Here is a 27,999-nt window from a genome sequence, read left to right on the forward strand (position 1 = left end):
TATTATTGTTGGTATGTTGTGAATGAAAAATTACTGTACTGTCTATATGCCCACCGACGAAATGACAGCAAATGTTAGCTATCGGTCTTCAGCCGGAGATTTGATGACAGGAATATGTTTCAAACAGGCCTACTCACAATTTCAGTAGTTTTGGTTAATTATCATTATCAACAAATCTTAATCAAATTTGGAGTTTTATGTTCTTTGAAATATGAAGATCAAAAATAGTGACTGTAACGTTTTTCTGAATGCTCAGCTTAAGAAGGAAGGCAACAAGGCTCCTTAGTTTGCCTTCTAGATTGTGCAAAAATGTAATGAACATGTAAATATTGTTGTCACAACAGATAAGTATATATATATATATATATATATATATATATATATATATATATATCTAGTGTGTGTGAATATATGAGATTATCTGAATATATACATAATGTGTGTGTGTGAATAAATTGCATCTTTGGTTGTATCTTGCAAAATATTTCACCAAAATTATGTAAATATGCTAAACTATACATTCCTATACATGCAGTTTTAATAGCTGTATGCCTAAAATTTAAATATGTAACAATGAGATTACTATTCAGCGTGTTATGATCTATTAAATGCGCTGACACTTTATTGTGCCTGCCAAATATATAACGCTGAGTGGTGGCCGCGTTAAATCTCATCAGCTCCAATAGGCGAGAGCGGCCCATGAGGCGTCTATCCTTATATTACGTCTATGGTCCCCAACCCCCGGTACCGGTCCGTGGACCAATGGGGTATATGCCACGGACTTCCGTTTTAGCACTTCCGCATTTTTTTTCCACATAGCCTGCTTCCGGTGCACAGGTCACTCTGTGTTAGAGATGGAGTTTTTCACTTGGTCCTTGCTGGATTTGCCTACAGTAACCGTAGTTGTAATGAGTCCCACATTACAAGCCCGCTCTGCGTAACATGCGGCGACCGGATAATGAGGTAATGAAGCTTCAAACTGCTTCGCCACGTAGAGACCAAGCAGGCTGTGGATATAAGCAACACCTCGGGTGTCGTTGTCTCCCATCACTCCCAGATGGGACCATCTCATTGCAGAGAAACAAGCTCAGGGCTCCCGTTAGTCATTATCGTGAGTTAAAATTTTCACGAAAGTAAATGTTCGTTTTTGTGGCGCATCTGTATCTTATTTTGAAGGGATATATAAACGTTACCATAGCGACCAGAGACAGGGCAGTGGTCGAGAGGAGATGAGTAGAGCTTGCGATTCTTAAGTCTGGTTTAGACGGCAAGATTTAAGAATTATCGGCCGATTCTCCACACCACACGAACCGATTCCAGTCACGAACATCCCGATTCCAGATGATAATCCAGTAAAACCCCTAACATAGGATACGGGAATTTAGAATAACCAAACACGGATGACGATGTAGAAGCAATAGTGATAGTTTGTGGACTCATTTTAAGAGATAAAAGACGTAATAAAAAGAAATGGCGGTGGATAAAAGATGACGGGAGCAGCCGCTTTATTTGCTGCGATATGATTTGGAGGTGAATATGTTTTTTCATAGTTAACATTTTTAACTTCATAAACATAATAGACATATATAATAATGACCTTTACATATAATAATAAACATTTCCACATATCATCTCCGATATCCACCGGTGTTCCCGGATTCTCAGTTGCGCGATACGTCAGCTGTTTGGGATTCCCCTCTGTTCTTACGTCACCGCGCTTTCTGATTGGCTACCTGTCACATTCAACAGGTTGTATTCTCGTTCCCAGTCAGGGTAAACCCCACAGGCTGTGATAAAAGGGCAAAGACAACCCAAATTGGGGATATTCAGGCTATAGCGGGAACACCAGCATGCAGAAGCCTTATGTGACTCTTCATTCCCCTAATTATGCTTGTCGCCTGACAACTATTATAATTCTCTAATTCATTCATCAAAATGCGTATTTAAAATTAGAGGACAAAATATCTCGGTATTTTACCAAACATATTATAAAATATGTAAAATGCAAAGCTTTAATGAAGTACTTGGGTATTAGATTGTCAATATACGTACTAAATTTTAAATATACGCATGGTAAAAGAGAAAGGGATGCCTTGCCTTGCTACACTATCACTAGATAAACGGGTCAGGAAAAAGTTAATTAAGAAAAAAAATATGGAGGGAGAGGGAAGTAGTTCAGTTATGCTGGCTTGACTTTGACAACCTGTAGATGTGGTGTGGAATTCTGTTTCAGTCCAGTTAGAAAATAAAAGGCGTGTTAAACACCAACTCTGACAGATCATCAGTCAGCAGGTGTTTAATGAGCTAATAGCAGCGGTAGCTAATCTACCACATTGATCACTTATTAATAATCGCAAAATAAACATTATGGCTTGATGTTTATTTTGTCCATTACAGTGGACTGAATATTCAGTTTTTTTGTGGGAATATTATTAGGACTATTATTAAAAAACAATAGCAATAATAAGAATTTTAAATTATAATAACTTTATTATAATATTATTATTGCTATTTTTTTTTAAATTATAATAACTTTGTTATAATTCAATATTATTATTGCTATTGTTTTTTAATAATAATAATAGTACTACAATGGTACTATTAGTACTATTATTATTAAAAATAGCAATAATAATATTAAACGATAACTTTCTGTTATTATTATTACTATTGTTATCAATAGTAATAATAATAATTATCAATATAATAAATAATAAAGATTGATATTTGATAATAATAATTATTTATTATATTGATTAACATACTAATCTATTAATAAGTAAGTAAGTAAGTAAACTTTATTTCTATAGCGCTTTTCACAGACCAGGGTCACAAAGTGCTGCACAAAATGTAAAAAATAAATAAATTAAAAGCAACATACAAAACAATAAAACACAGTATTACGCTAAAAAGCAAGTTTAAAAAAGTGGGTCTTAAGTTGTTTCCTAAAAGTGTCTATACAATCCAGAGATCGAATGGTACAAGGTAGCTCATTCCAGAGGCGAGGCGCCACAGCTTTAAAAGATCTGTCTCCTCGAGTCTTAAGAAGGGTCCGAGGAACCATCAGCAAGTTCAGATTGGACGACCTGAGGCTCCTAGTCGAAACATAAGGCTGGATGAGGTAGTCTGGCGCCTGTCCATGAAGAGCTCTAATATTCATATTAGTATTGCTATTATTACAAAGAACAATAAAAATGATTATAAACAAGTTAACATTTTCTTCTATCATCCATCTATTATCTAATGTGCACAACATCTTTTTGTATTGTGGGAGGAAGCCGGAGCACCCGGCGAGAACCCACTCATGCACATGGAGAACATGCAAACCCCATGCATAAAGAACCCAGCCTGGGATTCTAACCCAAGACTTTACTGCTGCAAGGCAACAGTGCTACCAACTGTGCAGCCCTGATGTTTTATTTTTGATATATTATTCATGAAATGTATTTTTTATTGACACCTAAGGAGAATTTAGAGACCTAACAGTCATGAATTCAGACTGTGGCCAGGAAGCCGGAGCATCAGAGAACAAAGGAGATGATTGTTGATTTCAGGACGAATAGGAGGATTAAATCTAACCCCATTTCCACCATGGGAGAAGAAGTGGAGGTGGTTGAAGAATATAAACACGTCAGTGTTCATCAGGATAACAGACTGGACCAAGACACAACAGTGAAGCGTCAGTGGACAGCTCCGCACCTCTCCTCACCCGAGTGTCCAAGACATACGGCCACAGATCCGATGAAATGATGACAAAGTCAATCATCAAACTGTGGCGTGTCCCAGTGCCAAGTGGACATATGACACCCTTATGCCTGAACATGGTGTCCGTTATGGACAGTACATGATGAGCACAGAAGTCCAACAACAGAGCACCACTCGAGTTCAGATTGGGGGAGCCGTTCCTCCCAACCACGCCCCTCCAGGTCTTACTGTCATTGCCCACGTGGGCATACTGGGTACTGGAGAGGAGCACTCTCCAGTACCCCCTCCAAGGACTCCAAGAAGGGTGGGTAATCTGAACTGTTGTTCGGCCCATCAGCACAAACAGTCAGAACCCGTCCCCCCACCGGTAGGGGAGGGAGGCTACCCTCTTGTAAACCCCAATGTACAGGCGCCGAGACAGGGGGCAACAAAGTATGCCCACTCTTGCCTGGCGCCTCTCATCATGGGCAACTCCAGAGTGGAAGTATGTCCAGCCCCTGAGTCTTCCCCGGGGAAGACCCAGGACACTCTGGATTATGTCTTTAGGTTGGCCTGTGAACACCTTGGGATTCCCCCAGAGGACATGGTACAAGTGACTGAAAGGGAAGTCTGGACCTCCCTTTTTAAGCTGCAATAAGAAGATCAAGAAGGTGGACAGCAAGAATTTTTAGTGCGACGTTTGGGCGGATATTTGCCCTTTTCGGCATTACATCTCTTCTCTTCACTTCCGTTTTCTTCTATAACGGACTCTCCCAGGGTAAAATCTTCAGACAGATCCGTCTGAAATGAGTCTTCAGACAGATACGTCTGAAGACTCATTTCAGATTTATCTGTCTGAAGACTCCCACAATACCCTGTTGAATCATAATAATACTCTCCCCAAGATGAGGAAGTTTGTTTTTTGGAAGGATTGGCGATATTGTTCACTTCTGCAGTGTTCGCTCCAAGGATATTGTCTTCCAGCGCCTTTTTTTTTCAAAACAGAAGTTGTCGGACGGTCTGAAAACTCACAGCAGACTTCCCCATCCGGGGAGTTTTGCCTGGCCAGTTTGCTTTTGAAGTTTGCAGTTTGCTTCCTAGTCTTGGAAGGATTGAAAAGATATTCATCAAAAACATCATATTCCGAGTCAGGGCACTTGTCTTGAGTGATCAGTTTCTTCTCTGAGTACACTTCCCCAGCCGGGGAAGGAAGGAAAAGGTACGAATCAAACTCATCATACTCGATCTCATCCTTGTAACTATTGATATCAAATGTAACACCAGGGAGTACTTTGTTTAAAACTTTCCTCACTCCTGTGGTTATCAGATATCCTGTAGCAAACGTCAAAGGAAAAAACATGGTGGCTGCAATCTCTGCCATTCTTAAAATCCGTGAAAAGTGGTAATTGAGTGTCAATTGTCCAAGAGCTACTTGTTTATAACCTCCTGTTTTGAGATGCAAGCATTTAGAACCTCACATGTTCTTCTGTAGTTCTGGGGGAATGTCTTGCTTCTGATCGTTGCTAGGGAAACGGTCAAATCAGCTCTGCATGACTCAAACTATTAACCCTTTGCAACTGCGTCACTTAATCATTCGAGGCGCCATGTCAGACTTCAGAAGGGAATATTTCAGGAGTCTAGGGATTAAAACAGGGATTTTAATGGTTAAATATTAAGTTTAGAATGACAATGGTATATTAATACCATTAATTTAAGTAGGATTTTTCATCATTCTATCAAGTTTAAAATTTTGAATCATACTTGACTTATAATATCTTAAAAGTAAACTGAAATTTAACTTTAAAACATTTGCTGCTGTTGTAAAATGTGACAAGAAATTTTGCTTGATTGGAGAATTGCTACAAATAAATAATTTTGGTTTAATAATTTTACATGTTAGCATAAAAATAGAATAAAGAATGATCCCAAAGAAATGGTGCTGCCACTCCATATTTGATGGGTTGTAAACAACCCACTTGAACACATTTATTCTCAAAGGGCATGAAACCAGGTGGCTGAGCCTCCTGGCAAAGTCCGATAGACGTGTTGTTATCAAGGAATGATGTTCTTGGGAGAGCTCAGCTCCACAGCTTCATGGCTAACAGGATGGGGTGAGGTGGGAAAGAGCGCTATGTTTACATATCTTCAAGGAGATTGGAAATATGCAGCCCTTCCAAGGCCACACGGGAAAAGCCAATTCAGATACAGAATGTCTTAGGTCGGGAAGATTATAAATTTCAATCTTTCCTAAAGTTTCTTAGATACATCTCAGTTCCCAATTATCCAAATTAGTTTGGTCGTTCCACTGAGCCGAAACTAGCAACTTCTCCAAGATCGATTCCATCCCGTTAGTGAGTTTTAGAGTCCTCAGCTGGGCTGCGAGTTTCAGCAAGACTCACATCCAACTTGAATCTCTGTCCACACCAACAGTCTGAGTGTTTGCTAGTTCGGCCAAGTCCGTCACAAATTTGACGATAAACCAGGTATCCGGAAGCTCCAAACAGCAGAAATCCTGTTATCATGAATAAACCCAGGGTGAATCCTGCTGGGTGTGTCCCCGCAGGACAAGAGGGATCTCCTGTGCCCAGACTTCTCGTCGAGATAATTTGATCCATTGTATTGAGAAGACCGGATGACCAGATCCATAATTTCTAGATTTGGAGGATGTGCAAAGAAAGGCTCCAAAAATCTAGAAAAAGACAGGACAAAAACAGAGCAAGCAGGGCAGGCATGGGCAGGGAGGGAGCAGAGGAAAAAAGCGTCTGCCTTTGCCGAGAGCAAGAGAGGAAAAAATTTGGATTATTTTGGTCCAATAGCGAGCTCTTGAGATGTGTTTATTATATTCACTGTCCCTGTCATTTACTTATATTTCCTCTCTCTAACCATCTGCTATCAACCGCGTCTTTTCAAAACGTCCTCGATTTGATACGCCAACGTCCTTAGAAGCAAAACCTCTCGTAAAGATACAGACCAGAGGGCAGACTCAAATCCCAGACTCAACAATGTTAGTGAGGATGAATACAGGCAATTAAAACAAATGTGTTCATCATGGCGCGGTGTGCTGCTGTATGATGTCAGACAGAATGGATCAGGAGACAGCAGACCACATTAGAACAAGAACCAGAAATCAGAGTCTCTTCATCCCTCAATCATCTCCTGAGGCTGCAGGGCCGTGCAGAGACCACTAAAGGGGCAGGTGCTCAAAAAAAAAAAAAAAAAGGGCACATCTAACCGCATTCTAGGAGAGACTATTAAAGCCAAACAGCTTTCAGAGTTTAATAAACAATGATAAATTACAAAATTGTGAGATATACAATCAAGGCTAAAGTCTGGGTTGAGTTTTTTCCCCTTCATTAATTACACACTTTTATTAAATACACTATATCTATCATTGTAGTTTGGGGTGAGTTATTTTTAATTCTAAATTAATATCCTTGTTGTACTTTTATTTAAGTGCTATTCTCCTTCAAGATACATTTACCTAACGCTAGAATAAATGAAATGTACATAATGCAGCAAAGGAAATTAGAAGATCGGACATATATCCATTATGGAGATGACAGGTTTTGGACGGGCGATGTGGCCCTACTCCATAAACAATACTGAAGAATGACTGCTATCATTAACGATACAGGGAAGAAGCTTTTCAGTTATCTTGCTTTGCTAGCAAAGTCGTTAGCAGCTAACTAATAGCACAACAGACTAATGTCTGTATGGTAAAAATACTGAATCGATAGATAAGAACAGTTTTTCCTCACCTGGCTGTCTCCTCCCGCTCAGTAGTTCTTCAGAGAAAGGCAGACGCAGAGGCCTGTCAGTGTCTGTTGTATTCCATTACCTCTCTGCTTAAACCGCTTCTCCGTGCTGAAGCAGAAACGATACGTTCAACGTTTTCCGTCATCTGACAAGTAGCAAGTCTACTCCACTTTATTCACCAAAAACTTTTTTTTTTTTAAATTCACCAAAAACTGATTTGTAATCTGGAACGTTCGCTACATTGCGCTCCGCAGTTAGCCACTTTTACTTCAGTAAAGCTCACCGTTTTTAGTCGCATCTTTTCGGGGTTGGTACTGCCTCTAGTGGCGTGGGGGAGGGAACTAATATAATTACATTACTAAATCAGAATACCGCAAATTATTTTCGGTGAATGCGCATATGAAACTGGGGGGCCCGGTACCTCAAAAAAGTTTAAGAACCACTGTTCTAGAAATATGGACAGTGTTGACATATTTTCCACATTTCTAATTGTAAAAACATTTTTCACAGCTTTAGATGGGAACGTTTGGAAGAGTCCGAGCAAAAACAACAATATTTTTTAAAGTTTCCCGCCGGCGCTGATTGCGAATCAAAACGATTGCACGCTTGATGAGCAACTATAAAGTTATCAGGCAGTGTTAAAAAGCCGCAGTTTTGACGAGCGACTCGACAGCCCGAGGTACTGGAACAATCTGGACTGAGGACATAATGAAATGTAAAGAGGTGAAACCGATGACTCACGCAGCAAAAGGCATCCATTTCGAGGGAGATAATTAAAGTCCCAACGTAAATGAATCCGGAGGACCGGAGCGCTTGCTTTGAAGAATGTGAGCAATAAAAAGTCAGGCGGAACAGGCGGGAGTATAAATGATGGGAGCGAGAAGACGAGCGGACAGAGCAGAGATCAGCAGAGACGATGAGCAGCGGATAATGAAGTTTTATGATTTGTATATCAACAAAGAATGTTAATCTAAACATTAGTCTGACAAACAGCCTCTCAGTGCTGAAGGAAGCACATGTGCAAGGGGAAAGTTTTGTAACCTGGGAATTGCTCATTGGAACAAAGTGATGTGCTTCTAAAGTTAGAATAAAATTTTATCTGTGATTTTTTTTATTTTTATTTTATTTTTTAGTTATGAAAAAGCAAATCATATGTAATCCTAGAGTTTAAAGTGAATGGTATTGTTTATACAGGAGCTGATCATGGGTTATATGGTAAGTGGTTTTTCTTTTGAACAAAAACAGACTGAATGCAGTGCGGTGCACACAAACATGTCAGATTTGACCTTTCACCTTCTTTAACGTCTATTGTTTTAACCATTATAATATTTCTTTACCTTCAGATTTTATTTGGCCTGGGTTCATCTGTGACAATGACTTGTCCACCTTGTGTCCTGGTTGTTGTTAACATAAGTACTGCAGCAAGTGCTGTAGTGTAGGCGTTGATTTAAAAAAAAAAAAAAAACAGGTCTTGATTCATCCATTTGTTCAATATCCAAACTTCTCTTTCCTTATAAAAAAAATTAAATACTGGACCTTAGATTTGACACAAAAGTCAAATATTTTATAAAAATTTGTCCCGGCAGGATTTTGAAAGCATCATCTACGCCTTTTATTACCTCACACCTTGATTATCGTGGTCTGTATTTCATGTCTTCTTTAAGATCCTTTTTGAAATCTCATCATTTTTTCCCTAGAGTTCCACACAGCATGACTTGCTTGCACCTAACACTGCTTCATGTCTGTTTCTACTTCATCTGCTATTTTTACGGTTTCTCTTTATTTACCACTCTTTGATCAAACATTTGTTGTTTTTAGATGTGCTTCGTGAATAAGTCGGATCGGATCTTTCGCCTCGAGGAAAAACGAATCTGAAGACGTAGCAGCAGATGAAACGGTGACTGCTGACATCCTCTCCTCAAAACCCCATTTCAAAAGGACCTGACTCGTCCCTGTAGGATTCACCCGATAGAGCAGTTAGACTTTCGTTTAAATAATTTTCTTGTGTGTGGTATTAATCTTTTTCCCAGCACCTATCTACTGCTCGCGTCTTGCAAATATAATACAGATCTCCAAGCAGTAGAGGAACTTGGCACAGAACGCAAAGTGCAGTGAGTCAGACGGATTTACGCCGACAACAGCGACGGCGTTGTCGTCTCCTTGAGCGTGTCATTTCCACCAGGTGTGCTAACTAGACGGGGGAAAGGCTGTAATATTGTCTGATTGTTCAAGAGGCTGTGTGATGAAGCGGGGGGCGGAGGCTCGCTGTGATTCTGAGCCATAAGTATGACGCCGCCAGAGACTTGAAAGAGTGTGACAGAGTATAATAGGATTGGATGAATCACTTTGCACAGGAAAAAAAAGAAAAAAAAAACAAGTCTTGTGCTTTTGGGATGATTAACTGACAGAAAAGACGAGCATTTTATTGTTTAGGGAAAGTAACCCAGTCTTTGCTTGAATTGTGGCTTAATGGTTGGTTTTTTATCTTTTTATTCTTGAGAATATGTCAACCAAATTATTACTGTTTCATGTCGTAGTTCAGCCAGGAAAAAAAAGAGCATTTTAAGAGATTATTCAGATTTTTTTTTACAATGGGCTTCTCTTGAGAGATTATGGGCAGTAAATGTCTTACCTGTAGCAGATAACTCCAAAGTGTCCATGTTAAGCATGTTAAAGTCTTAAAATTAGCTTCTGTTGTTTTCTCTAGAGCAATATTTTTCCAGGCTCAAATGTTCATAGTTGACCTGCGATTTTATTGCAATGAAGAATGAAATTCCGTCATCATAGGGGTATTAAAATAAATGAGGCTAAAAGCAAACAAAAGCCACACTTTTCAGATTTTTACATGAAAACCATTCTAAAACAATGAATCTTTTCTTTCACATTTCACAACTACACTACTATGTGTTGATCTGCTATGTGAAATCCTAAAAATATATACTATATGTTCTGGTTGTGGCTTGACAAAATGTAAAAAAAAAAAAAAAAAAAATCAACATGTATTGGATTCAAAGACATTTGTATTTTAACTCCTGATGCAGTAAATGCAAGAACACAGAATATATACTAAGTCATTTCTTTGCATTTAAATATTTAAAATTGTTATCCATTCATTGATCCATTTGTTTTTTTTTTTGTTTTTTTGTAAAAAAAAAAAAAAAATCTGGTTACACTGTCGGTGCTCCATTACTTCCCTCCTGGCTTTTGGATCTGATCATTTCTTCTTTGATTCAGCGCCTGCTCTCTCCCCAGGCGCCAGGCAGGCCCGTCACATCCACACTGCAATCCAGGTGTAATAATGATGAGATGAACTACGAAACCCCCGTCACGCTCAGCCGCCGAGCTCAGTGAACCCCGATAAGCCCTGGTGCTTACACCGTGGCTGTGACAGCCAGGCTCCCGAACACTCGCGGCCGACCCAATGCACGACCGCAATCGATGCAAAGAACTGAACAGTTTAAGTTTGAAGCGAAACTCAAATATGTTTCATTACACACAGTTACAGTCATCAAAATTATACGTTTGATGATAATTTGAATAACCCAAATTCACTTTCTCAGCAAGTTCTGGTTAAATAACACCAATAAAAATACAGAAACGTTATGTTTAGGCCACCTGCGAGAAGGTCTGCTAAAATAAGCTGCCTGCTCACAGGAATATGAATGGAAAATCGAGTGGAAGGAAAACGTGTGGAAGAAACAGTTGTAAAGATCGATGATTTGTGGGAGATTTACAAGGGATGGTCCGACAGTTAAGCATGCCGGTGGTGGTGTGATGGTTTGTGACGTTCAGTTCAAGCCCAGCGGGTTATGTAACACAACAATGATCAGCAGGTTCACCTCTAAACAGCCTCTCAAATGTGACTGAATTACAAGGATTCTGTAAAGTAGAGTGGGCCAAAATTCCTCCAGTGATTATCACAATAGCTTGAGAGCAACTGCTTCACTTTCTTTATGAGATTTTTAAAACAAGCTGCCTTTTCGATGATAACGTTTCCCTAGCTTTCCAAATCAAGCACAAAACAATCCTCTTGATTCTACTAACGCTAACAGGAGATGTGTTGCGTTAGCATTCATCCTCAGCGCTCTGTCTCTAATGTGCGACCTACATAGCGACGTAAAACAACGCGTTCGTCTTGTTGGGTTGCCCCTGGGTTGCATCATGCACATTGGAAGAGACTTCAGTCGTGAGTTTTTTCTTCTTTTTTTTTTTTTTTTTTCTTTTTGCTACTATCTCAAATATGCACAGCGTACGGAAATCTTTGCACATCAGATACTACGGTGCATTTAAAAGAGGTAGCAACGGTCGCTCAGCATGACATAGTCTGTGGTACAGTTTCATTTCCCATTGGGATCAATGAAGTATTTTTGAATTTGATGTAAAGACCATCTTGGTGGTCACTTGATTATACTTTTCCATGACATAAAACCAAGGAACAAAGTTGGATCATAGTTTAACCACTATTTCAAGAAATTGCAAGTTGTTTGCATAGAAGCCAAACAGTTGATGTTCCACTGGCTAGACTTTTTTTTGTGTGTGTGTTATCATTGCAAATCTGTTGTTCCCCATTTTTAAGATGATGGTAAAATAGTTGAAGCATCTTCAGAATCCTCATAATCTTAAATCTTTTGAAATAACATATTTCCACCATTTCGGTGAATTACAATCAGACTCAGCTCGTGTCAGAGTGCTTTTAAATTCCTCCATAGGTTGCTGGTATGTTAGGTCTCCAAACCACTCTCCTCTGTTGCTTCCCAGGACTTCCTCCTCCTTAGTGGATCAATTTTAGTTTCTACAAAACTAAAATTGGTCTTAGAGATTTTCCTCTCACTACTTTACCCCCGGGCGTCATTTTAGTTTTGCTTTGATCCCCAAGTTAAGCATTTCAAAAAGTATCTTTGTGCCTTTTCTTTAATTAAAAAAAAAAACGTTTTCAAAACATATCTCAGTGTAATTACAAAAAAAAAGTTGCAAAGATGACGATATAGTCTTTTGAGGTATTGCTAACTGCCTCATCGTCCAGCTTTCTAACTTTTTCAACCCTCATTCGTATCACGCAGTACAGATTTGATCTGTTTTTTTGATCCAAACACAAAGTCAAACTGACACCTTGAATGACATCATTTGCGTTTTTATCCCGCCTGCATTTGCATCCAAAATATGTAAATCTATATGGTCTCAGGATGCAGATCAAACAAACTTTAGGGATGGTGAAAGTCACAGTGACAAACTCGCTTTGTCAAAGTTAGTCTTCACCACTTCAGGACTTTATCTCTTAGGTAATCAGCACACCAACCACTCAATGCAGAGTGAAACCTTTTTTTCTGATTAAACACTTGAAAATGAGAGAGCGGAGATACACATTACAGAGGAATCCAAATGAATCGGAGGAGGCAAGAGCCAAATTATCAGCAGCCTTCTCCTCGGGCTCTTGGGAATAAAAAATAAGCCTCACTTATCTACCTGCAGAAAACACCTGCAGTCTGTCCCGAGGGACGACTTCATCCCTCGGGGTGATGCGGGGTTAGCCTGGATAACGGCTTCCTTCGGTTTTCGCTTGCAGCTGACTGCAGATGTGAGGCTCAAGCCACATCTACGTCACCAGGAATCGAGGAGGAAAGAAAACGGATTGTGACGATCCAGATACGATTTTAATCGAATGAATTGAACTGAATTAGGAAAACTTGTGGGTTTAAATTCCCAAACTTGTAACTTTTCGATACCATGGTTCGCATCCCAAACTATTTTGACACAATTATTAACTAAATGAAGCTTTTAAAATTGCTCAGGTTGCAAAGTTTATGAAACCGTTGATAAATCTTACTCAGCTTAAGCTTTGCAATTGCTAATAAAGACAAACTGCCACCATCAACAATGAGCACAGAAGACAGATGTAGGATGTAAATTAATTAATTGATAAAACTATTTAACTATGATCAATGCAGAAACAGCAGGTAGTGATTATTGATTATTCTCTAAGCATAATTCTCGCAGATATCCCCACCAGCAATGTTTATCTTGTATATAAATACATAATTATACATTTCCTTTGGTTTGGATCTCCATTTCAGAACGGAGCGCCTCCATGATCGTTGGCATGCGCCTTCAGGACTTCGTTATGTAAGACGCTTAAACTGAAACAATGACGGTTTGCGTATTGATTGACAGGAGTCTCTTTACACTAAATGTGGGGTTAATACTCAGAGGGATGAGCTGGGATTTGCAGCGGGAGCAAACCAGGTGAATAGTATTTGGATGAGAGATGTTTGGCGGTGTTAATGAATGACCTCCCCACCCCGCCCCCGTCGTATTGATTCAAATCTGCTCTCTCGCGCCGATCATTGTTATTTTCGGAACCGAGACTTTCCAAGTCTTTGGCGAGACTTGGAAATTTAGCTCCGCGGATAATCTGACCGAGAGGAATCGGTGGAAGATGTAAGTCTGCAAATGTTCGAAGCCGGCGGGAAGCGTACAGCCGAGGCTTGCGGCCGACTCTGCGGCGAAAGCTGCTAATCGGAGCCTGACAGTCAATTTCACTTTCCCACACCCCCTACCTGTCCTGCCCTGACAACCAACCGACCGACCGACTGACTGGCATGTTTGGATGTGGATTAAAAGCGGCGCTGTGTGGAAGCATGACGGACAGTTGTCACGTTCAAACATTTCAGCGTACACCTTTGAATAAATTACAAATCTGCATTCATTACCACTATAGATTAAAAGGACGGTAGTGCATTATGCAGGAGCTGAATGTATTCTCACCACCAGATGCTGTCAGGAGACCATACATTTGCATAGCAAAAGTGATGACCTGGTTTTTCCACTGAATTGAGCTTTTTTTTTTCCTCTTTTTGGCGGGGTGGGGGGGGGGAAACAAACTTGCTCTCAATTTTAAAAGGTAAGACTTCAATAGAGTCACCAGGCTGCAGAGCCTCAAACGTGTTCTGGTGAGAAAATCTCTGTTTATTCTGATTCCGAAGGCAAAATTTAAACCATATTTCTCTTGTTGTTTTCTGCCTTATCTCAGTGACTGGTCTGTTTGTATGGATTGTGTTGGATTTTATACATTAGGTTTGTAGTCTACTGAATTTATTATGACAGTAGTTGAACATAATTTGAATTTGATGAGACAGACTAACACAAAGTAATGCATAATTGACCTTAGATCCAGATTTTGATTGGACCATTCTAAATGCTTGAACCTAAGCAGTTCCATGGGTTATGGTTGTTTTCCTGCTGGTTGTCATGATGCTTCTGCCACCATGTTTTCCTCGTTAATCTAACAACACTTTCATTTTGCTGTCTTGTTCCTCCTCTAGCTTGTCTCACGGCTTTTAAATTACACAAGTTTGGACTTTAATTATTAATTAGGCTACCGCCTTTGTTGGCGAAAAGAGTGTGCACAAACAAGGAATTATAATATGCATGAACAGTGTTTATTTAAATAAAGATAAGTTGGAATAGTTGGTTGCACTGGATTCTCTCTAGAGGTATATGCATGCCACACTTTACAGATTTTTATTTGCAAAAACAGCCTTCTTCTTTATGTTGGTTTATCACATGCAACTGCTATGAATTGAGTTGATGTTGGTAGCTTAAATGTTGAAAAATATATGATTACTACTCCCCATACTATATTTTTTAATCTTTTGTGAAAATCCTTGTAAATTAGACGGGTCACTTAGCACTTCTTGTGTCCATTTAAAAAAAAAAATTCACAACTTCTTTGCTGCAAGCATAAGTAGAAGTCTTCATTAGCAACTAGACCTACACTAGTTTACTTCTTTGAATTAATTCACCATTATTTATTTCCCAAATCAGTAAGTAATTTTTTGCAGAGCTTCATAATTCTACAATAAATCAAACCTGACCAAGAGCAGAAATAAAAGAAGTCTCCTAAAGTGATAGAAAAGGCGGCTTCGCACTGAAACACAGAGATTGGTGCACTCACGGGTCCCATCGAACCGAGTGGCGATGGTGTCCAGGAAGGTGTTCTGAGGCGCAATCAGACCCCGCATCACCGGCATCCGGGAGCGCGTCGAGCCGCGTCTCTCCCTGCGCTCCGAGCCATGGCTCTCCGCGGCCGTGGTCACGAAGCCCGGCAGGAACCTGGAGGAGTTCCCCGGCGCTCCCCCCAAGCCCTGGAGGAGGGCGCCGAGCCGAGACAGCCGGGACTCCACGGTCCGTGGTTGTTTCCGCCGAGCACCGCGCGGGTGATCCCGGCTCGCAGAGGCGGAGAGATGGAGCCGCTGGAGGCAGGCGAAGGGGGGCGAGGACGGAGGGATGGAGGGACCGCGGCGAGGATGGTCACATTTACGCACGGATGTGCTGCAATTCCACCCCTCTCACCTCCCCCTTTGCCTCTCTCTTCCTCTCCTCCTTTGCAGCTCAAACACTTTCTTCACTCCAAACATTCGCCCTCCGCTGCATGCTGACTGAAAAAGCTTTTCCTTTCTCCTTTTTTTTTCTTCTCCCCCCTCCCCCATATTTCTGTCTCTTTGAAATTCAGTCTTTTCCTCACCTCCCATTCTTTAATCTCCTGGTGAATGCTGATGAAAGTTTCATAATAATAATAATAATAATAATAATAAAATACTACCATCTCAGTCTGTCGCGTTTCACACTTGAAGCTGCTGAATTTGTCACTTCCAGAACAAAACGAGCAACTCAGTCAGGATTTGGCATATTAAAAAGATTCCTCAAGATGAAATCAATTTTGCAATTAACGACTGAAATATCGTTATGTATTAATGTTAAATTTTCACGTAGGTGTTTTCAGAGTCACTCCAAGGACAGCTTCCAGTTTAGGTATCATGATATGGACATGTTTCCATATTATGCTGCTTGACCTGTAATCTCAGGGATTATGAACCCATGAAAACATACGGGATGGGTGAGAGGAAACAGGTGATCTGAATAAGAACATGCAGCATATCAGGAAAAGAAAAGCTGCAAACAAGTGAGGATGGATGGGACTGAAATGAGATCCACAGTCACTCGGTTAAATCCCACTTTCAGAAATTATTATTATTTTTTTTACAAAATCACAAGTGGCACATGTGCTGTTAATTCTTTATACAACTTTTTATTTTATTTAATTTTTTTCTAACAAGATTTAGTTCTGAACTGGCCATGGAAGAGGGTTGATTTTCTGAAAACACAAGTTGGAAAACTAGCTGGCGACAAGTAACTCGACTGATCAAGATGAATAAAAGTTGTAGCTACTTGTTCTCGTAGCGCATTTATCTTTTCATTTTTAATCCTTGACAAAAAGGTAAAAATATTATTGTCAATAATGTTTACTTTGAAAACACCTGGCAAAAAAAACACACACACACACACACAAAAAAACAAGAACGGCATCTAAATTCTGAGGAACTGAACTCATGATAATCATTGTTGAGATTTGTTGACATAGCCACAAGGTTGGTTGTTTCTCTAGGGGAATTTTTATTCCCTAGAGAAACATTAAAGAAATAAATCTAATACTTCTGTTTTACGTTTACCCAGGTTGACCAGCTGGTTGATTTTGATGTCGATTCTGAAGCTTTCCATTTCCCTTCCAGGTGCACCTCGGCGTGAAGCATTCGATTTTCTTTCCTGCTTCTTCCCTCTGCAGTTGACTCGGATGGCAGCGCCGCATGGACCCACCTGGTAGGGTTGGGTTCATTGTGCAGCATAATATATAGAGTTTCTGCCAGGCGATCACTTTTTGGCAGAAGTAGCAGATAAGACAGCCGTTCTGCAGGAAACATCAGGACCTCTCGTCTTAATTGCAGACACCAACCAGATTTCTATAAGTGTTTTATTGAGATTTGACTCAAAAAGGCTGCATAAACTTTACCATTTCCAATATGCTGCTTGGTGCTCTTCACAAAACACTTCCATGTGGTTTATTGTTGCCTGATTTCCTTGAAAACCATTCAGGGTTGCCACTCAGCGTTTTGCTGCTGCACAACAGAATCCAAATAAACCTCTCCGACGGAGGACTTTAATTAAACACTTTATTAAAGAAGGAAAAATTCAAGTAGGATACAAAAGGACATATTGAAACAGACTGCGATTAGTTGGTTTGTGCCTTATGTGATGTCATCAGAAGGTCGATTTGGGAGGGCAGATCTTGTCTCAACTGATTAAAGAAAAAGTCACTTCAGTTCATCCGTACCAATAGTGTTTACATTTGTATTTAAATTTTGCTCATCTTCAAATGAAATGAGACCTTTGGTAACCAGCCTTTTATGACATAAATTCTTCTCTTTGACAATAAAATGTATTTAATTTTCATATTTTTAACCAAGCAGAGGTAGTGAGGATCCAGATTATATATTTCTTTGCCTGTGGATTTTATTTTGAGCATGACACAGCATTTTCCTTTTGGTTTCAGCTGACAAGATTGTTTCTAGTCAGCTGGTCCTACATTTCTCTCACCTACAAGAAAAAATAAAACAAGTTTACGGCACATTTATTTTAAGTTTCAGTGTAAATACCATAAAACTGACTTATTTCTTTCATCTCAGCCCATGGCTGGTTTGGACTGACCAGAACTTTCACCCGTTTTCGTAAGAAAAACTCATGTGGGAATCCCCCGCTTGACTTAGAACGTCTCTTATATAACAAAAGCATCACTTTGTCATCACTTCAGAGTGTCTGGAACATCAAGGCTCTAAAGTTTTCACACCTGCTGCACTTTAGCTACTTTGGGATTCCCATATGTCTCTCGGAGAGGAAACCAGCCTAAGTGAACTTCTGTTTCAATCACTTTCAAAGGCAAAAGGCGAGTTAGATTTGCTGTCACTGACTGCTTTTCTCATTACATGCTGAGATGTAGACACATCGACTCATGCTCTGCGGTGAACAAGTATTATCTGCCTTGTAGATTTCTTCTTTTTTGCGCTTTTGTCACTTGAATGTTCAAAAGAATGCTAATATCCATGTACTGACACAGTCATGTGACAAAGTCAGTTCTTCAAACAAGGCAGATGCTAAGTTGAACCGTCTACACCTGCTACAGACCTGCAGAGGCTGTGAGAATTAAGAAAAAGCACCTTAGAGGATGACGGACGTCTTGCGGGTCAAAGGTGACTTCCTCATGAAGGACAGGCCTATCAAATGGGGGATAGAAGATGGAGACCAGGCTCAGGGTCGTGAGTGAATATGCAGCGGTGAGGAAAATTGGATGCTGGTAGGTTAAAATAAAAATAGATTTGCTCAACAGATTCTCCTTATTTTGCTCCTCTTCATGGCATCTGCAGCCCATAAGTTGCATTGGCAAGGATGTACTGCCATCTGCAGGGAATAACGCACAATTGAAACAAATGTGGAGGTGGAGAGCTCAATGTATGGCAAGCCTTTTAAATATTTATTCCATAGTCACTACCAAAAGTGATGTCTAACTATTAAATCACTACATTTAACTATCAGGACCAAGCAAGTGGAAGATTGTTTTGTATTAGTTAAGTATTTGGGTTAAAAAGCCGAACATGTAAGCTGTTCTACCCAAATTCTGTCAACTACAAACATAAAGTCAACTTAAAAACTATCAGCTACTTTGTGTTGGTATATTACAGAAGATCTGAATAAAGTATGCTTGAGGTTGTTTGCGTGTAAACATATAAAAAAAAAAAGTTGAGGGAGTATTAAAACTTTTACAGATGGCATATTAAAATCCAAAGTAAAAAAGATGGTGTATATTCAAAAAATCAAAAAGATGAATTTGCTGAAATGGAAAAATAAGAAAGTTAAACAACAGTCTGCAGTTCAACAGTATCTTTGACCTTTTTTTTTTCCTAATTGGAAAAATAAAAATCTGATCTCTTTTTGTAGTTGAAACTTTCTACCAGTAGAGGTCAGTGTAGGATTGATCGACGCTGCAGCGCACTATTTGAGCCTACTCATATTTTATTCTAATTTATTTTTATGTGATTATTCTGCCTGGTTAAACTTTATTCTCCACATTTAGAAAAAGAAAAAAAAAATTCCCTTGTACTCACAAAATAAATGTATTTATTATGATTTTTTTACTTATTTTAGTTGAATTAGAGAAAATATAAGTTTCAACTGTTTTTTCCTCAGGAGATTGATATATTTTATATTTATTTTATGCTTATTTATATTTATTTTTACTTTATATATGATATATTTGACAAATTGACAAAAAACCATAATAGCCCATTTTCAAACTTATTCTGTTGGCATTTTAATTGCATTCTCAAAATTTTGTTCAGCACAGTCATGGCTCAATAGAAGGCCTCTCTCTAAAGAACATTGACATGCTTACTTTGGACACGATTAATTTACAGATTTATCAAAAATTGTGTCTATTAGCTTTTTTTTTTAACGAAATATATTTTCTTTTTGAAACAATTGACCTATTTAATTTTTTATTGTTTTTGGCTGTAATATTTTGTATTTTAGCCCATAAAGGAAGTGACAAATATATTTTTCAAAATACTTTGTTTTGATGTAAGTCATCTGGCCTTGAGCGCGCGCTATTGGACCAGCATCTGGCGCGCGTCTCCGCCTCCCCCTCATCACTCCAGCCGCTCGCGCCCGCTGATGATGCGTGCGACGGAGCGGTCTCGCGCCGCTCTGCCCGTCCCGAGCTCGTTTCCTCCTCTCTGAAGCAGAAAGATTATCTCCGCAGACGCGACAACAATGGGAGGACTGGACGCGTGTGGCGGCTCCCGCTCCATCTTACTATAATTCACTTCGTCGCACTTGGCTTTATTCCCGGCGAAAATGGCGACGGGGGCAGGCTGGCAGCCTCCGTACAACACCTCGACTAGCAACAGCAAATACACCCAGTCTCCAACAGGGTCCGGCATGTTTTACGACGGGAGCTTAACGCTGGAATACACCCCAGACCTGCATCTGAAGATGAGCAAGAAGATCGCCCAGCTAACAAAGGTGTGTGGAAGTGAATGGATGACGTGTAGGGTGTAGTGGTTAAGTCATTTAGAGCAGGTGGGGATGTAGATGGAGTAGTACTGGTGTGGGACGCAATGCTATTTGTAAACATGGTCTTCTACAGTTATGAAGCTATGTAAACATCATAACTCTGCAATATGCGTCAGTTTTAAAAAGCATATTTCCATGTTTCTGCATTAAGCTTCACGAATAAGACTGAGATTTTAATTGGTGTCTATTTGTTAATTTTGAAATTGGTGCAACACAATCCAGGAGTAAACCTAAATTTGTGCACATCAGCACATCATAGTTTACTCTAACCACGTTCCATATAATCAATAAACCACTGATGCAAATATTTCTTGTGACTTCAGCTGCTGCCATATCCCTGTTTAACCTGTGTGTGGTTCTCCTCCAAAGCCAGGAGGACCGATCTGAATTATGTAATCAATGGAGGGGCTGCAGGGGCTGAGCTGCTTCTTTGTTGTCTCCACCTGAAAACCGTTGGAGGATGCAGGGATAGTATGAGATTCAAGGTGGCAGCTCCGTTTAGAGCTTCGGGGCTCCTGGTGTGATGGCGTTGCACCAGGAGAGACAAGAGCAGGAGTAGAAAACGGGAGTTTTACATAACAGTTACGGTGATATTATAAACCCGGAGCGGGCATGGGGATGACGATCAAGGATTAGTGTCGGGGTAGCGGCACAAAAAATGAAAATTGACACTTGTGTGATGATGTTGGGACTAAAATCGCTTCTTGTCTGGATGCTTTCCACATGTTTCCAAACAGTTAAAAGGAAGTTCAACTGGGAAAAGCCTCCAACTGATTAAAATGTTTAATAATAAACTCCTTAAGTTGCTTCATTTTCAGTAAAAGAACTGTCAGATTTACTGCTGTTTGTTGCAGAACTGTTTTCATTTAGTGACATTGAATGGTTTTTGGGCTTGAGTGTTCTACTTGATCACACGCCACAGCAGATTTAAATTTGGGCTTTGACTAGGCTACTTTAAAAAACATTCTGTTGGACTTGTGTTTTGAATTAGGCGAGCTTAAGATCACCATCTGATTGTTAGATGGTCCTCTTGAGATTTTTTATTTCAAAATTACAACAAATTGTTCAGATCCTGAAGCAGCAATGTCGTCACACGACCACTTGAACTACTTTCCCTGTATTGGGATGTTTTATTTCTGTTTTACACTCACAATTCCCAGTGTGAGTTTGATTTTTCTCGGTAGGGGATCCCCAGTTATGGCAAATACTGAAATCTCAATGAAGATTTCTGTTCTTCAGCTTTTGTCCACATCTTTCAACTTCATATCTAGGCTTTGCTCACTTCAGTGGCTGGCTTGCACCTGTGGTTTCCACTGGAGCAGCAAAGCGGGACATGCAGCGTCTTGAGCTGAAGGTTTTGAAGTACTGGACAACAGAAGGCAACATTTTGGAGAAATTCCTGATTCGCTATGTGATGCATTTCAGTCTGAAAGCGCTTTTAGTGTCAGACGTTTGCTGTATGTAGCAAAAAAAAAGTCCATGATCTGGTGCATGAATACATGGGACCAACAGGCATCTCCCCCTGAGAAACGGGCTTTCATTAATCCTTTAATTACTGAATATGATGTTAATCCTCTGAAAACAATGAGAGCACAGACGTAGAGTTACATTAGAGCCACATGCTGCTGTTGTTCTTCTCCTCGACATTTCTGCCATTTCTCTCGAGCTCAATCAACAGCCGCTGACTGTGGCCTCAGAAGCCTCCCTCCTCGGTGAGCTGTTGTCATTTTCCTTATTCAGCCTCATCCATCCTGCGCAGAGCAGCTCTGTACTTGACATCTAGATCCTGATAAAAGTAGCACGACGCTAAATCCAATTTATTATCGGCACATTGGATGGTAATATGCTATCAGCTGCTTTTAATGAGAGGCCTAGTTGATTTGTAGTGTCATAATCTATTAAAAAGCACTCTGAAGAGATTTCTATCACAAAGCTATCTATTTTGATCTGTTTTTTTCTCTCTCAAAGTTACATGACTGTTTTTTTGTTTTGTTTTGTTTTTTTCAAAAATCTGAAAACAGATGTCAGTTTTAGTTTAATTGTATTACTTTTCATATTTAAGCATTTCATTTAGTGCTTATTTTTAAATTCCTCTTGCATCGCCGGGCAAATTTTTTTTCATAGCAGTGGCGACAATTGTAGCTCTTTGAATTGAAAAGATTGCTGAGCCTTGACTTACTCCATTACCAATGTGTCAGTCAGCACCAGATGGGGATGAAAATACAAAATCTCAGTCCTCTGTCTGCCAGTTTCTGTCATTTCTTGGGGATTTTTCTACTAAAATATACGCAAAGAAATCACGAGGCACTGCGTCCGAGCTGGACTTTGGACGCTTTGAGTCGTATTCCCCAGGAAAAATGTTTGATGTTTTAAGCCTCTGATGACACGTTTCCTGTAGAAACTCCAGCCAAAATGGAAAAACAAAGTTCCTGATTTATGTTTATGAGAGAGATGTGGAAAAAAAACTCACTGGCATCGTCTTCATAAACCAAATACAATGACCTTTTCTCCAGCTGCCACTTTCATCACGGTTGTTTTCACCTAGAGGGAGAGCTAAGGTGTGTCTGACAGATACTGTAAGATCAGATTTGGTTCCACTATGGTGGATATGATGGTTTTTCAGACAACTCTTCTTCTTTGTTCTATGGAGAATTTCTTTCAGAACATACGGTAATTGTTTTCATTCTTTTGTGCTGTTTTTTTCTCAATTACATTTAAGGACAAGATGAAAATTTGCTCAAAAAAATGAAGTCCAGAGCACAAATCCAAATGGTTTTCTATATTCACATTGAACTCTTCCGCTACACCGACGTCTGAGCTCAGGATAACGAGTTCAGTCAACAGCGGCGTTTAGGATAGCAGGGGATGTTTGACGGCTTTGCCAAATGATTATTTGTTGCGCGGCGTTTATCAGGAATATATTTCACTCTCTAACAGGATTTAATTGCACTTGAATTGAGAGATTGCGGGAGAATATTTATGCAAAGCCAGCTTTAGCCCAAACACTACTGCAAGGTGCCTCCATTCCTCTGAGATGGTGAAACAAAGTAGAAAGAGAGAGAGAGATAAAGAACAAAAAGAGGGAGAGATAAAAGGATGAAAGCACGGGGAGAGTGAGGAGCCGGAGATGAAAGCAGCAGGCACGCCAGCGTCATTAAAATAATCATGTATAATTGAAGGAACATTTCCAATGCTGGGAATCCGAGCTCTGAGTCAAGGAGAGGAGAAAATCCACCTTCAGTTCCTCTAGTGAGCCGATCCACCACTCACCACTGAAGAAGAACATTCGAGCAGGAAATCCACATCAGCAGAAATCTGTCTGCTCTGGATGCTGAGACTATATGTGTAAAAGTTTATAGGCTGTTGATCCACTGCTTTCTGTCCCTTTAAGACTGTAGAGGTAAAGATGTTTTCTTTGGACTTTTTTGCAAGTCCTCAAACTCCTTAAACAACAGGGAAAAAATTAATGGTCATAAAGTAGATACCTGCATTTATAACCTACAGCGATGTAGCGTTACGGGTTGAAAGATGGCGCCCATCTGGTGTCAGCTTGTTGTTTTCATTCATTAGAGACTTTAGATCTGGATGGAGAACTTGCGACCGTTTCTTCAAAAGCGATTACACGTCGAAGTATTGATGTATTGCGTCGTCTCAGAAACGGCCACTGCCGCGTCGATTTAAAAGTAGCGTTAAATGTCAGAAAGTCATTCATCTTTCTTCTCTGGAGGACATCACAAGCCTGTCTAATGCATGTCGTACAGTATGTTCAAGTGAAACCCTTTCTAACTTCACCTGTTACTGGAGCAAATTTTGGGCCGTCCGGTTCCGACAGGTCCGCGTTTCAGCTGACCGTGACCGAACATTAGCTGCTCTCCCGGGGGCTTCAATTTGCTGGGGCTTAAGCGTTTTAAAGCTTCTGCATATCATTTACCTCCAGCACTCATAAAAACCTGCTTATATTCCTGAGAGCGAGCGCAAGCATGACTGACAAGATGTTATTCACTTAAGCCTGCGTGTGGAGAGTGCAGCAGGAAGAGGAGGGGGTATCCTGCATCCATATTGGAGCTTGTGCCGGGGACGAATTTCTCATGTTTTGTCATGATGGTGACTTGATTGAGTCACGTCAATCTGATTGGTGGTGAAAAGTCCACATTTTTTCCAAAAGGAATGGAGAGAAACTCAGGGAAAAATGTTGGGTTTTATTTTACATCACTTAGTGAGGCAAAGCTTTGTCTGCCTACAGTCTGGAACATGTTTGTCTCTTTCACTGATGTTATTGGTATTGATTTTTGCGCAGTTGATCTTCTTTTTTCCCCTCCTCCTCCTTCTCTGTACAACTATCGATCCTATATTGAAGCTGTTAATAAGAGCTTTCGTTCCCATCTCCATGCTGTCATCTCCTTCTGCCTCTAGGTCATTTATGCGCTCAACACCAAGAACGACGAACACGAGGAGGAAATCGAGTCTCTGAAAGAAGCCCACGAGGACGAGGTAAACTTTCCAGTCTCCTTTAAGTGTGTGTGTGTTTGTGTGTGCTATTTCACAGAACTGTAACTTTCTAATATTGAATTACTCAAAGAAAAGTTGAGTCATTTGGAGCAAACAAGCTTGAGAGCTATCTTACAGATACTGATATTAAGAAATTAATCTAAATAAAACAAGCTAATTATGATATTGAGACTGTAATTAAAATGAGGTAAAAAAAAATCATTTGTTTTTGTCTGGAAGCCAGAACTTTCGTACCACAAATCCTAAACGTTATTGCCACCAAACATCTGCTATTTTCAGCAAAAGATCATACCGACAGTGACGACAGTGAAACATGGTGGCGGCAGCATCATGCTGCCTGTCATGGGGTGTTTTGGTGGTGGTGAGAACGAACGCCGAGACCCAGATGATGATGATGATTTAATAAAGAGAGCTCAAGCACAGTCCAACACAGGCAGAGAGTTAGCACACAGCTAGTTACCGGTAGCAACTGAAAAACTGAGGACTGAATAAGAGAGCTAAACCAACACAGGACTTTACAGTTCAACTGTGATGGCAGGCAGACAAACGACATACGACAAGGATCCGACAAGAGACAAAGACAACAGGTGGGACTAAATACACAGGGAGGGTAAATCAACGGGGAAGACGCAGAAACAACAGAGACTCGGGACAGAAACTGAACACAGAAAAACCTTAAAATAAATACACAGAAACACGGATCATGACACTGATCCGTGTTCAGTGTTTTTTTTTTTTTTTTTTTTTTTTTTTAGTTTATTTTCAAATGGAAGTAATTTACCTTGGATTCAATCACATGCTGTCCCAGATACTAGCCAGTTCTGACGGAGCATACATGCAGTTCACCTCATATTGCCTCAGGCGTTTTGTTTAAATGTCACCTACTACAACACAATAGCTGCAGTAACATCTTCCTCTGTATGACTGTTCACTCATAAATCTCATTTTATCAGTGTAGAGAGTCCAGAATCAACCCTAAGCCAATAAAATGTAACACACAGGCGACTGTCTGCAGTGGTTTGCCTCAAACACTTTAGTTTTATTAAAGGAGCGCAGAAGCTAAGGCTTTTTGAGAGTTGTTTAAATGTTCGTTTTTATTAGGATTTACTCCCAAGAGAAGCTTCAAGTTCACCAAGAAATATGGTGTTTATGTAATTTGTTCTGAGACTTCAATGTTTTCAAGAAGAGGCTTTTCTCCGCTGCAAACATTTCATTAAGGTGACACGTCCTGCGTGTTGCTTCTTTAATTATATTTATTTCTTATTGCCCGATTTTTTTTTTTCTGTGAGTTGTGCCAGCTACGTCAAAGCAAATTCCGTTTGCTTTTGCTCAGGTCCAACACATAGTGACAGAAACCAGAGACAAGATCATGCAGTACAAGAGCAAAATGGCGGACGAAGCGGACCTGAGGCGGCGGCTGGCCAGTCTGGAGGAATCTGTGGAACTGCACGACCACATGAAGAGACAGGTCACTGAATGCCGCCGGCGCCTACGGCTTCGCATACATAAACCTTCACGCTCGTGTCCGTTACATCGGCTGATCTCTCTTTTTTTTTTTTTTTTTATCGCCAGGCCTTGGCAGAGTTTGAGATGTACAGGCAGAGGATGGAGGACTCGCAGCTCTGCACCGAGGCCCAGCATACCCAGAGAGTGGTTTCCATGAGCAGAGAGGTACGACCTTTTAAAGAAGATTCAAGAACGTAGTGAAACCTTGAGGCTGCAAAGTGTGAAGAAGGATTTTGCCGTGTTATTCATGCTTAAAAATCATAGCAATGCTAAAGCTGAGTAAAGTGCATTCCAGCACCAGCGCAATTTGAATTGGCAACAAAAAGAAAGAAAAAAAAAAAGCACAAATCGTACAAAGATGAGCTGTTATTGCACAGAGTGCCAACTCTTTGGTTTGCAGAAATAGCACCACTAACTTTCATTGGCTCTGCTGATAAAGATGTGTAAACAAACTGACTGCCAGTGATAATTATAAACTAGAATGTCGATTCATTACACACAACGTGACACATTTATTTCTCTTATTTTGGTGTTTATGGCTTACAGGTAATAAAAACCCCAAATTCACACATTCAGGAAATTAGAATAGTGCCTAAAAACCACTTTAAAAGAAGGATTTGTAATTGACAAATGTTATGTTCGGCCCCTATCAAGTTAATATAACTTCAGATATTTACTAATAATCAGAGAGAAAGTAATAAAAAAAAAAGAAGTCATGCTGTTCCACACTTTACTTCCTGTATTTTCAAAAGTCCTAATGAGCCATTATGTAACCCTTAACGAAATATTTTAACTACGAAAGAGCCAAAAGTCAGTAAAGAAACATAAGCGCCCCAGAAAACAAGCATGGCATATCACAGGCAGCTTTGATCTCTCCCTTTGCTGCTTGATTCCTCTTTCTTTTTGTTCTTTTTTTAATTACTTGTATGACTCCTAAAACTGAATTGTTGCTTTGAGCAAATTTGCATAATTTTCAGAGCGTTTGTTTACACAATACTTCAGGCAGGAAGTGGAAGTTTGTTTTGGATTCATTTACTCCAGCAACTTAAAAAAAAAAAAAAATAGTTAAGACCGATGACTGGTTGTGAAAATTGCGCAAAAGTGGACGAGAATAAAAAGCAAGAACTATCACATCATATCATATGTCATATCACGCCACCAGCAAAACAGTCATATTGTTTGGTCTGATGACAATTGGAATAAACGGATGATTTAACTGTACTCTGGTGAGGCTGAGTAGGCTCAGTTCACTGTCACTGCGTTGGCGGCAGCAGTGTTCGTCTTGTACTTCATCAGAGCTTCATGGACCGGAACCAGCCTGCTCCGGTCACAAAGCATTACATCACATGTTATATTTTTACATGTTTTTCATTTAGATCGTGAAGGAAGCAGGTAGGGCCGCGGAGCAGCTTTCAAAATGTTTCACACTGCTTGAACTTTCCCTCTTTTTCCACAACTTCAATGAGTTTTTTTTTTGTTTTTTTGTAGGATTTCATGTGTTGCTACTAAACAATATACCACATAACTATTTTTATTATTGTTTTATTTTTTTGCAAACGAAACATGTGAGAGAGTGCATTACTTGAT

At 39.9% G+C, this 27,999-nt stretch overlaps 2 protein-coding genes across 2 annotated transcripts in view; one reads left to right on the forward strand and one right to left on the reverse strand.

Moving 5' to 3' along the window:
• The window catches only part of LOC106926543 (voltage-gated inwardly rectifying potassium channel KCNH3-like), a 31,255-nt gene extending 14,260 nt beyond the window's left edge, over window positions 1–16,995 (reverse strand). Inside the window, exons 1-2 of the mRNA XM_088008146.1 lie at window positions 16,930–16,995; window positions 15,392–15,689 (exon numbers count right to left, since the gene is read on the reverse strand). Of these exons, the coding sequence (XP_087864272.1) occupies window positions 15,392–15,689; window positions 16,930–16,995 (364 nt within the window). The remainder of the gene's footprint in view (window positions 1–15,391; window positions 15,690–16,929) is intronic.
• Window positions 16,996–19,051: 2,056 nt separating this feature from the next.
• Window positions 19,052–27,999, forward strand: part of LOC106904747 (protein FAM184A) — a 38,159-nt gene continuing 29,211 nt past the window's right edge. Inside the window, exons 1-4 of the mRNA XM_014969204.2 lie at window positions 19,052–20,346; window positions 24,811–24,888; window positions 26,240–26,374; window positions 26,479–26,577. Of these exons, the coding sequence (XP_014824690.2) occupies window positions 20,179–20,346; window positions 24,811–24,888; window positions 26,240–26,374; window positions 26,479–26,577 (480 nt within the window). The 5' untranslated portion in view covers window positions 19,052–20,178. The remainder of the gene's footprint in view (window positions 20,347–24,810; window positions 24,889–26,239; window positions 26,375–26,478; window positions 26,578–27,999) is intronic.

The sequence above is a fragment of the Poecilia mexicana genome, unplaced genomic scaffold (genome assembly GCF_051168715.1).
Source record: "Poecilia mexicana isolate PSO_F unplaced genomic scaffold, ASM5116871v1 scaffold_2, whole genome shotgun sequence".
In the NCBI taxonomy this organism is placed as follows: Eukaryota; Metazoa; Chordata; class Actinopteri; order Cyprinodontiformes; family Poeciliidae; genus Poecilia; species Poecilia mexicana.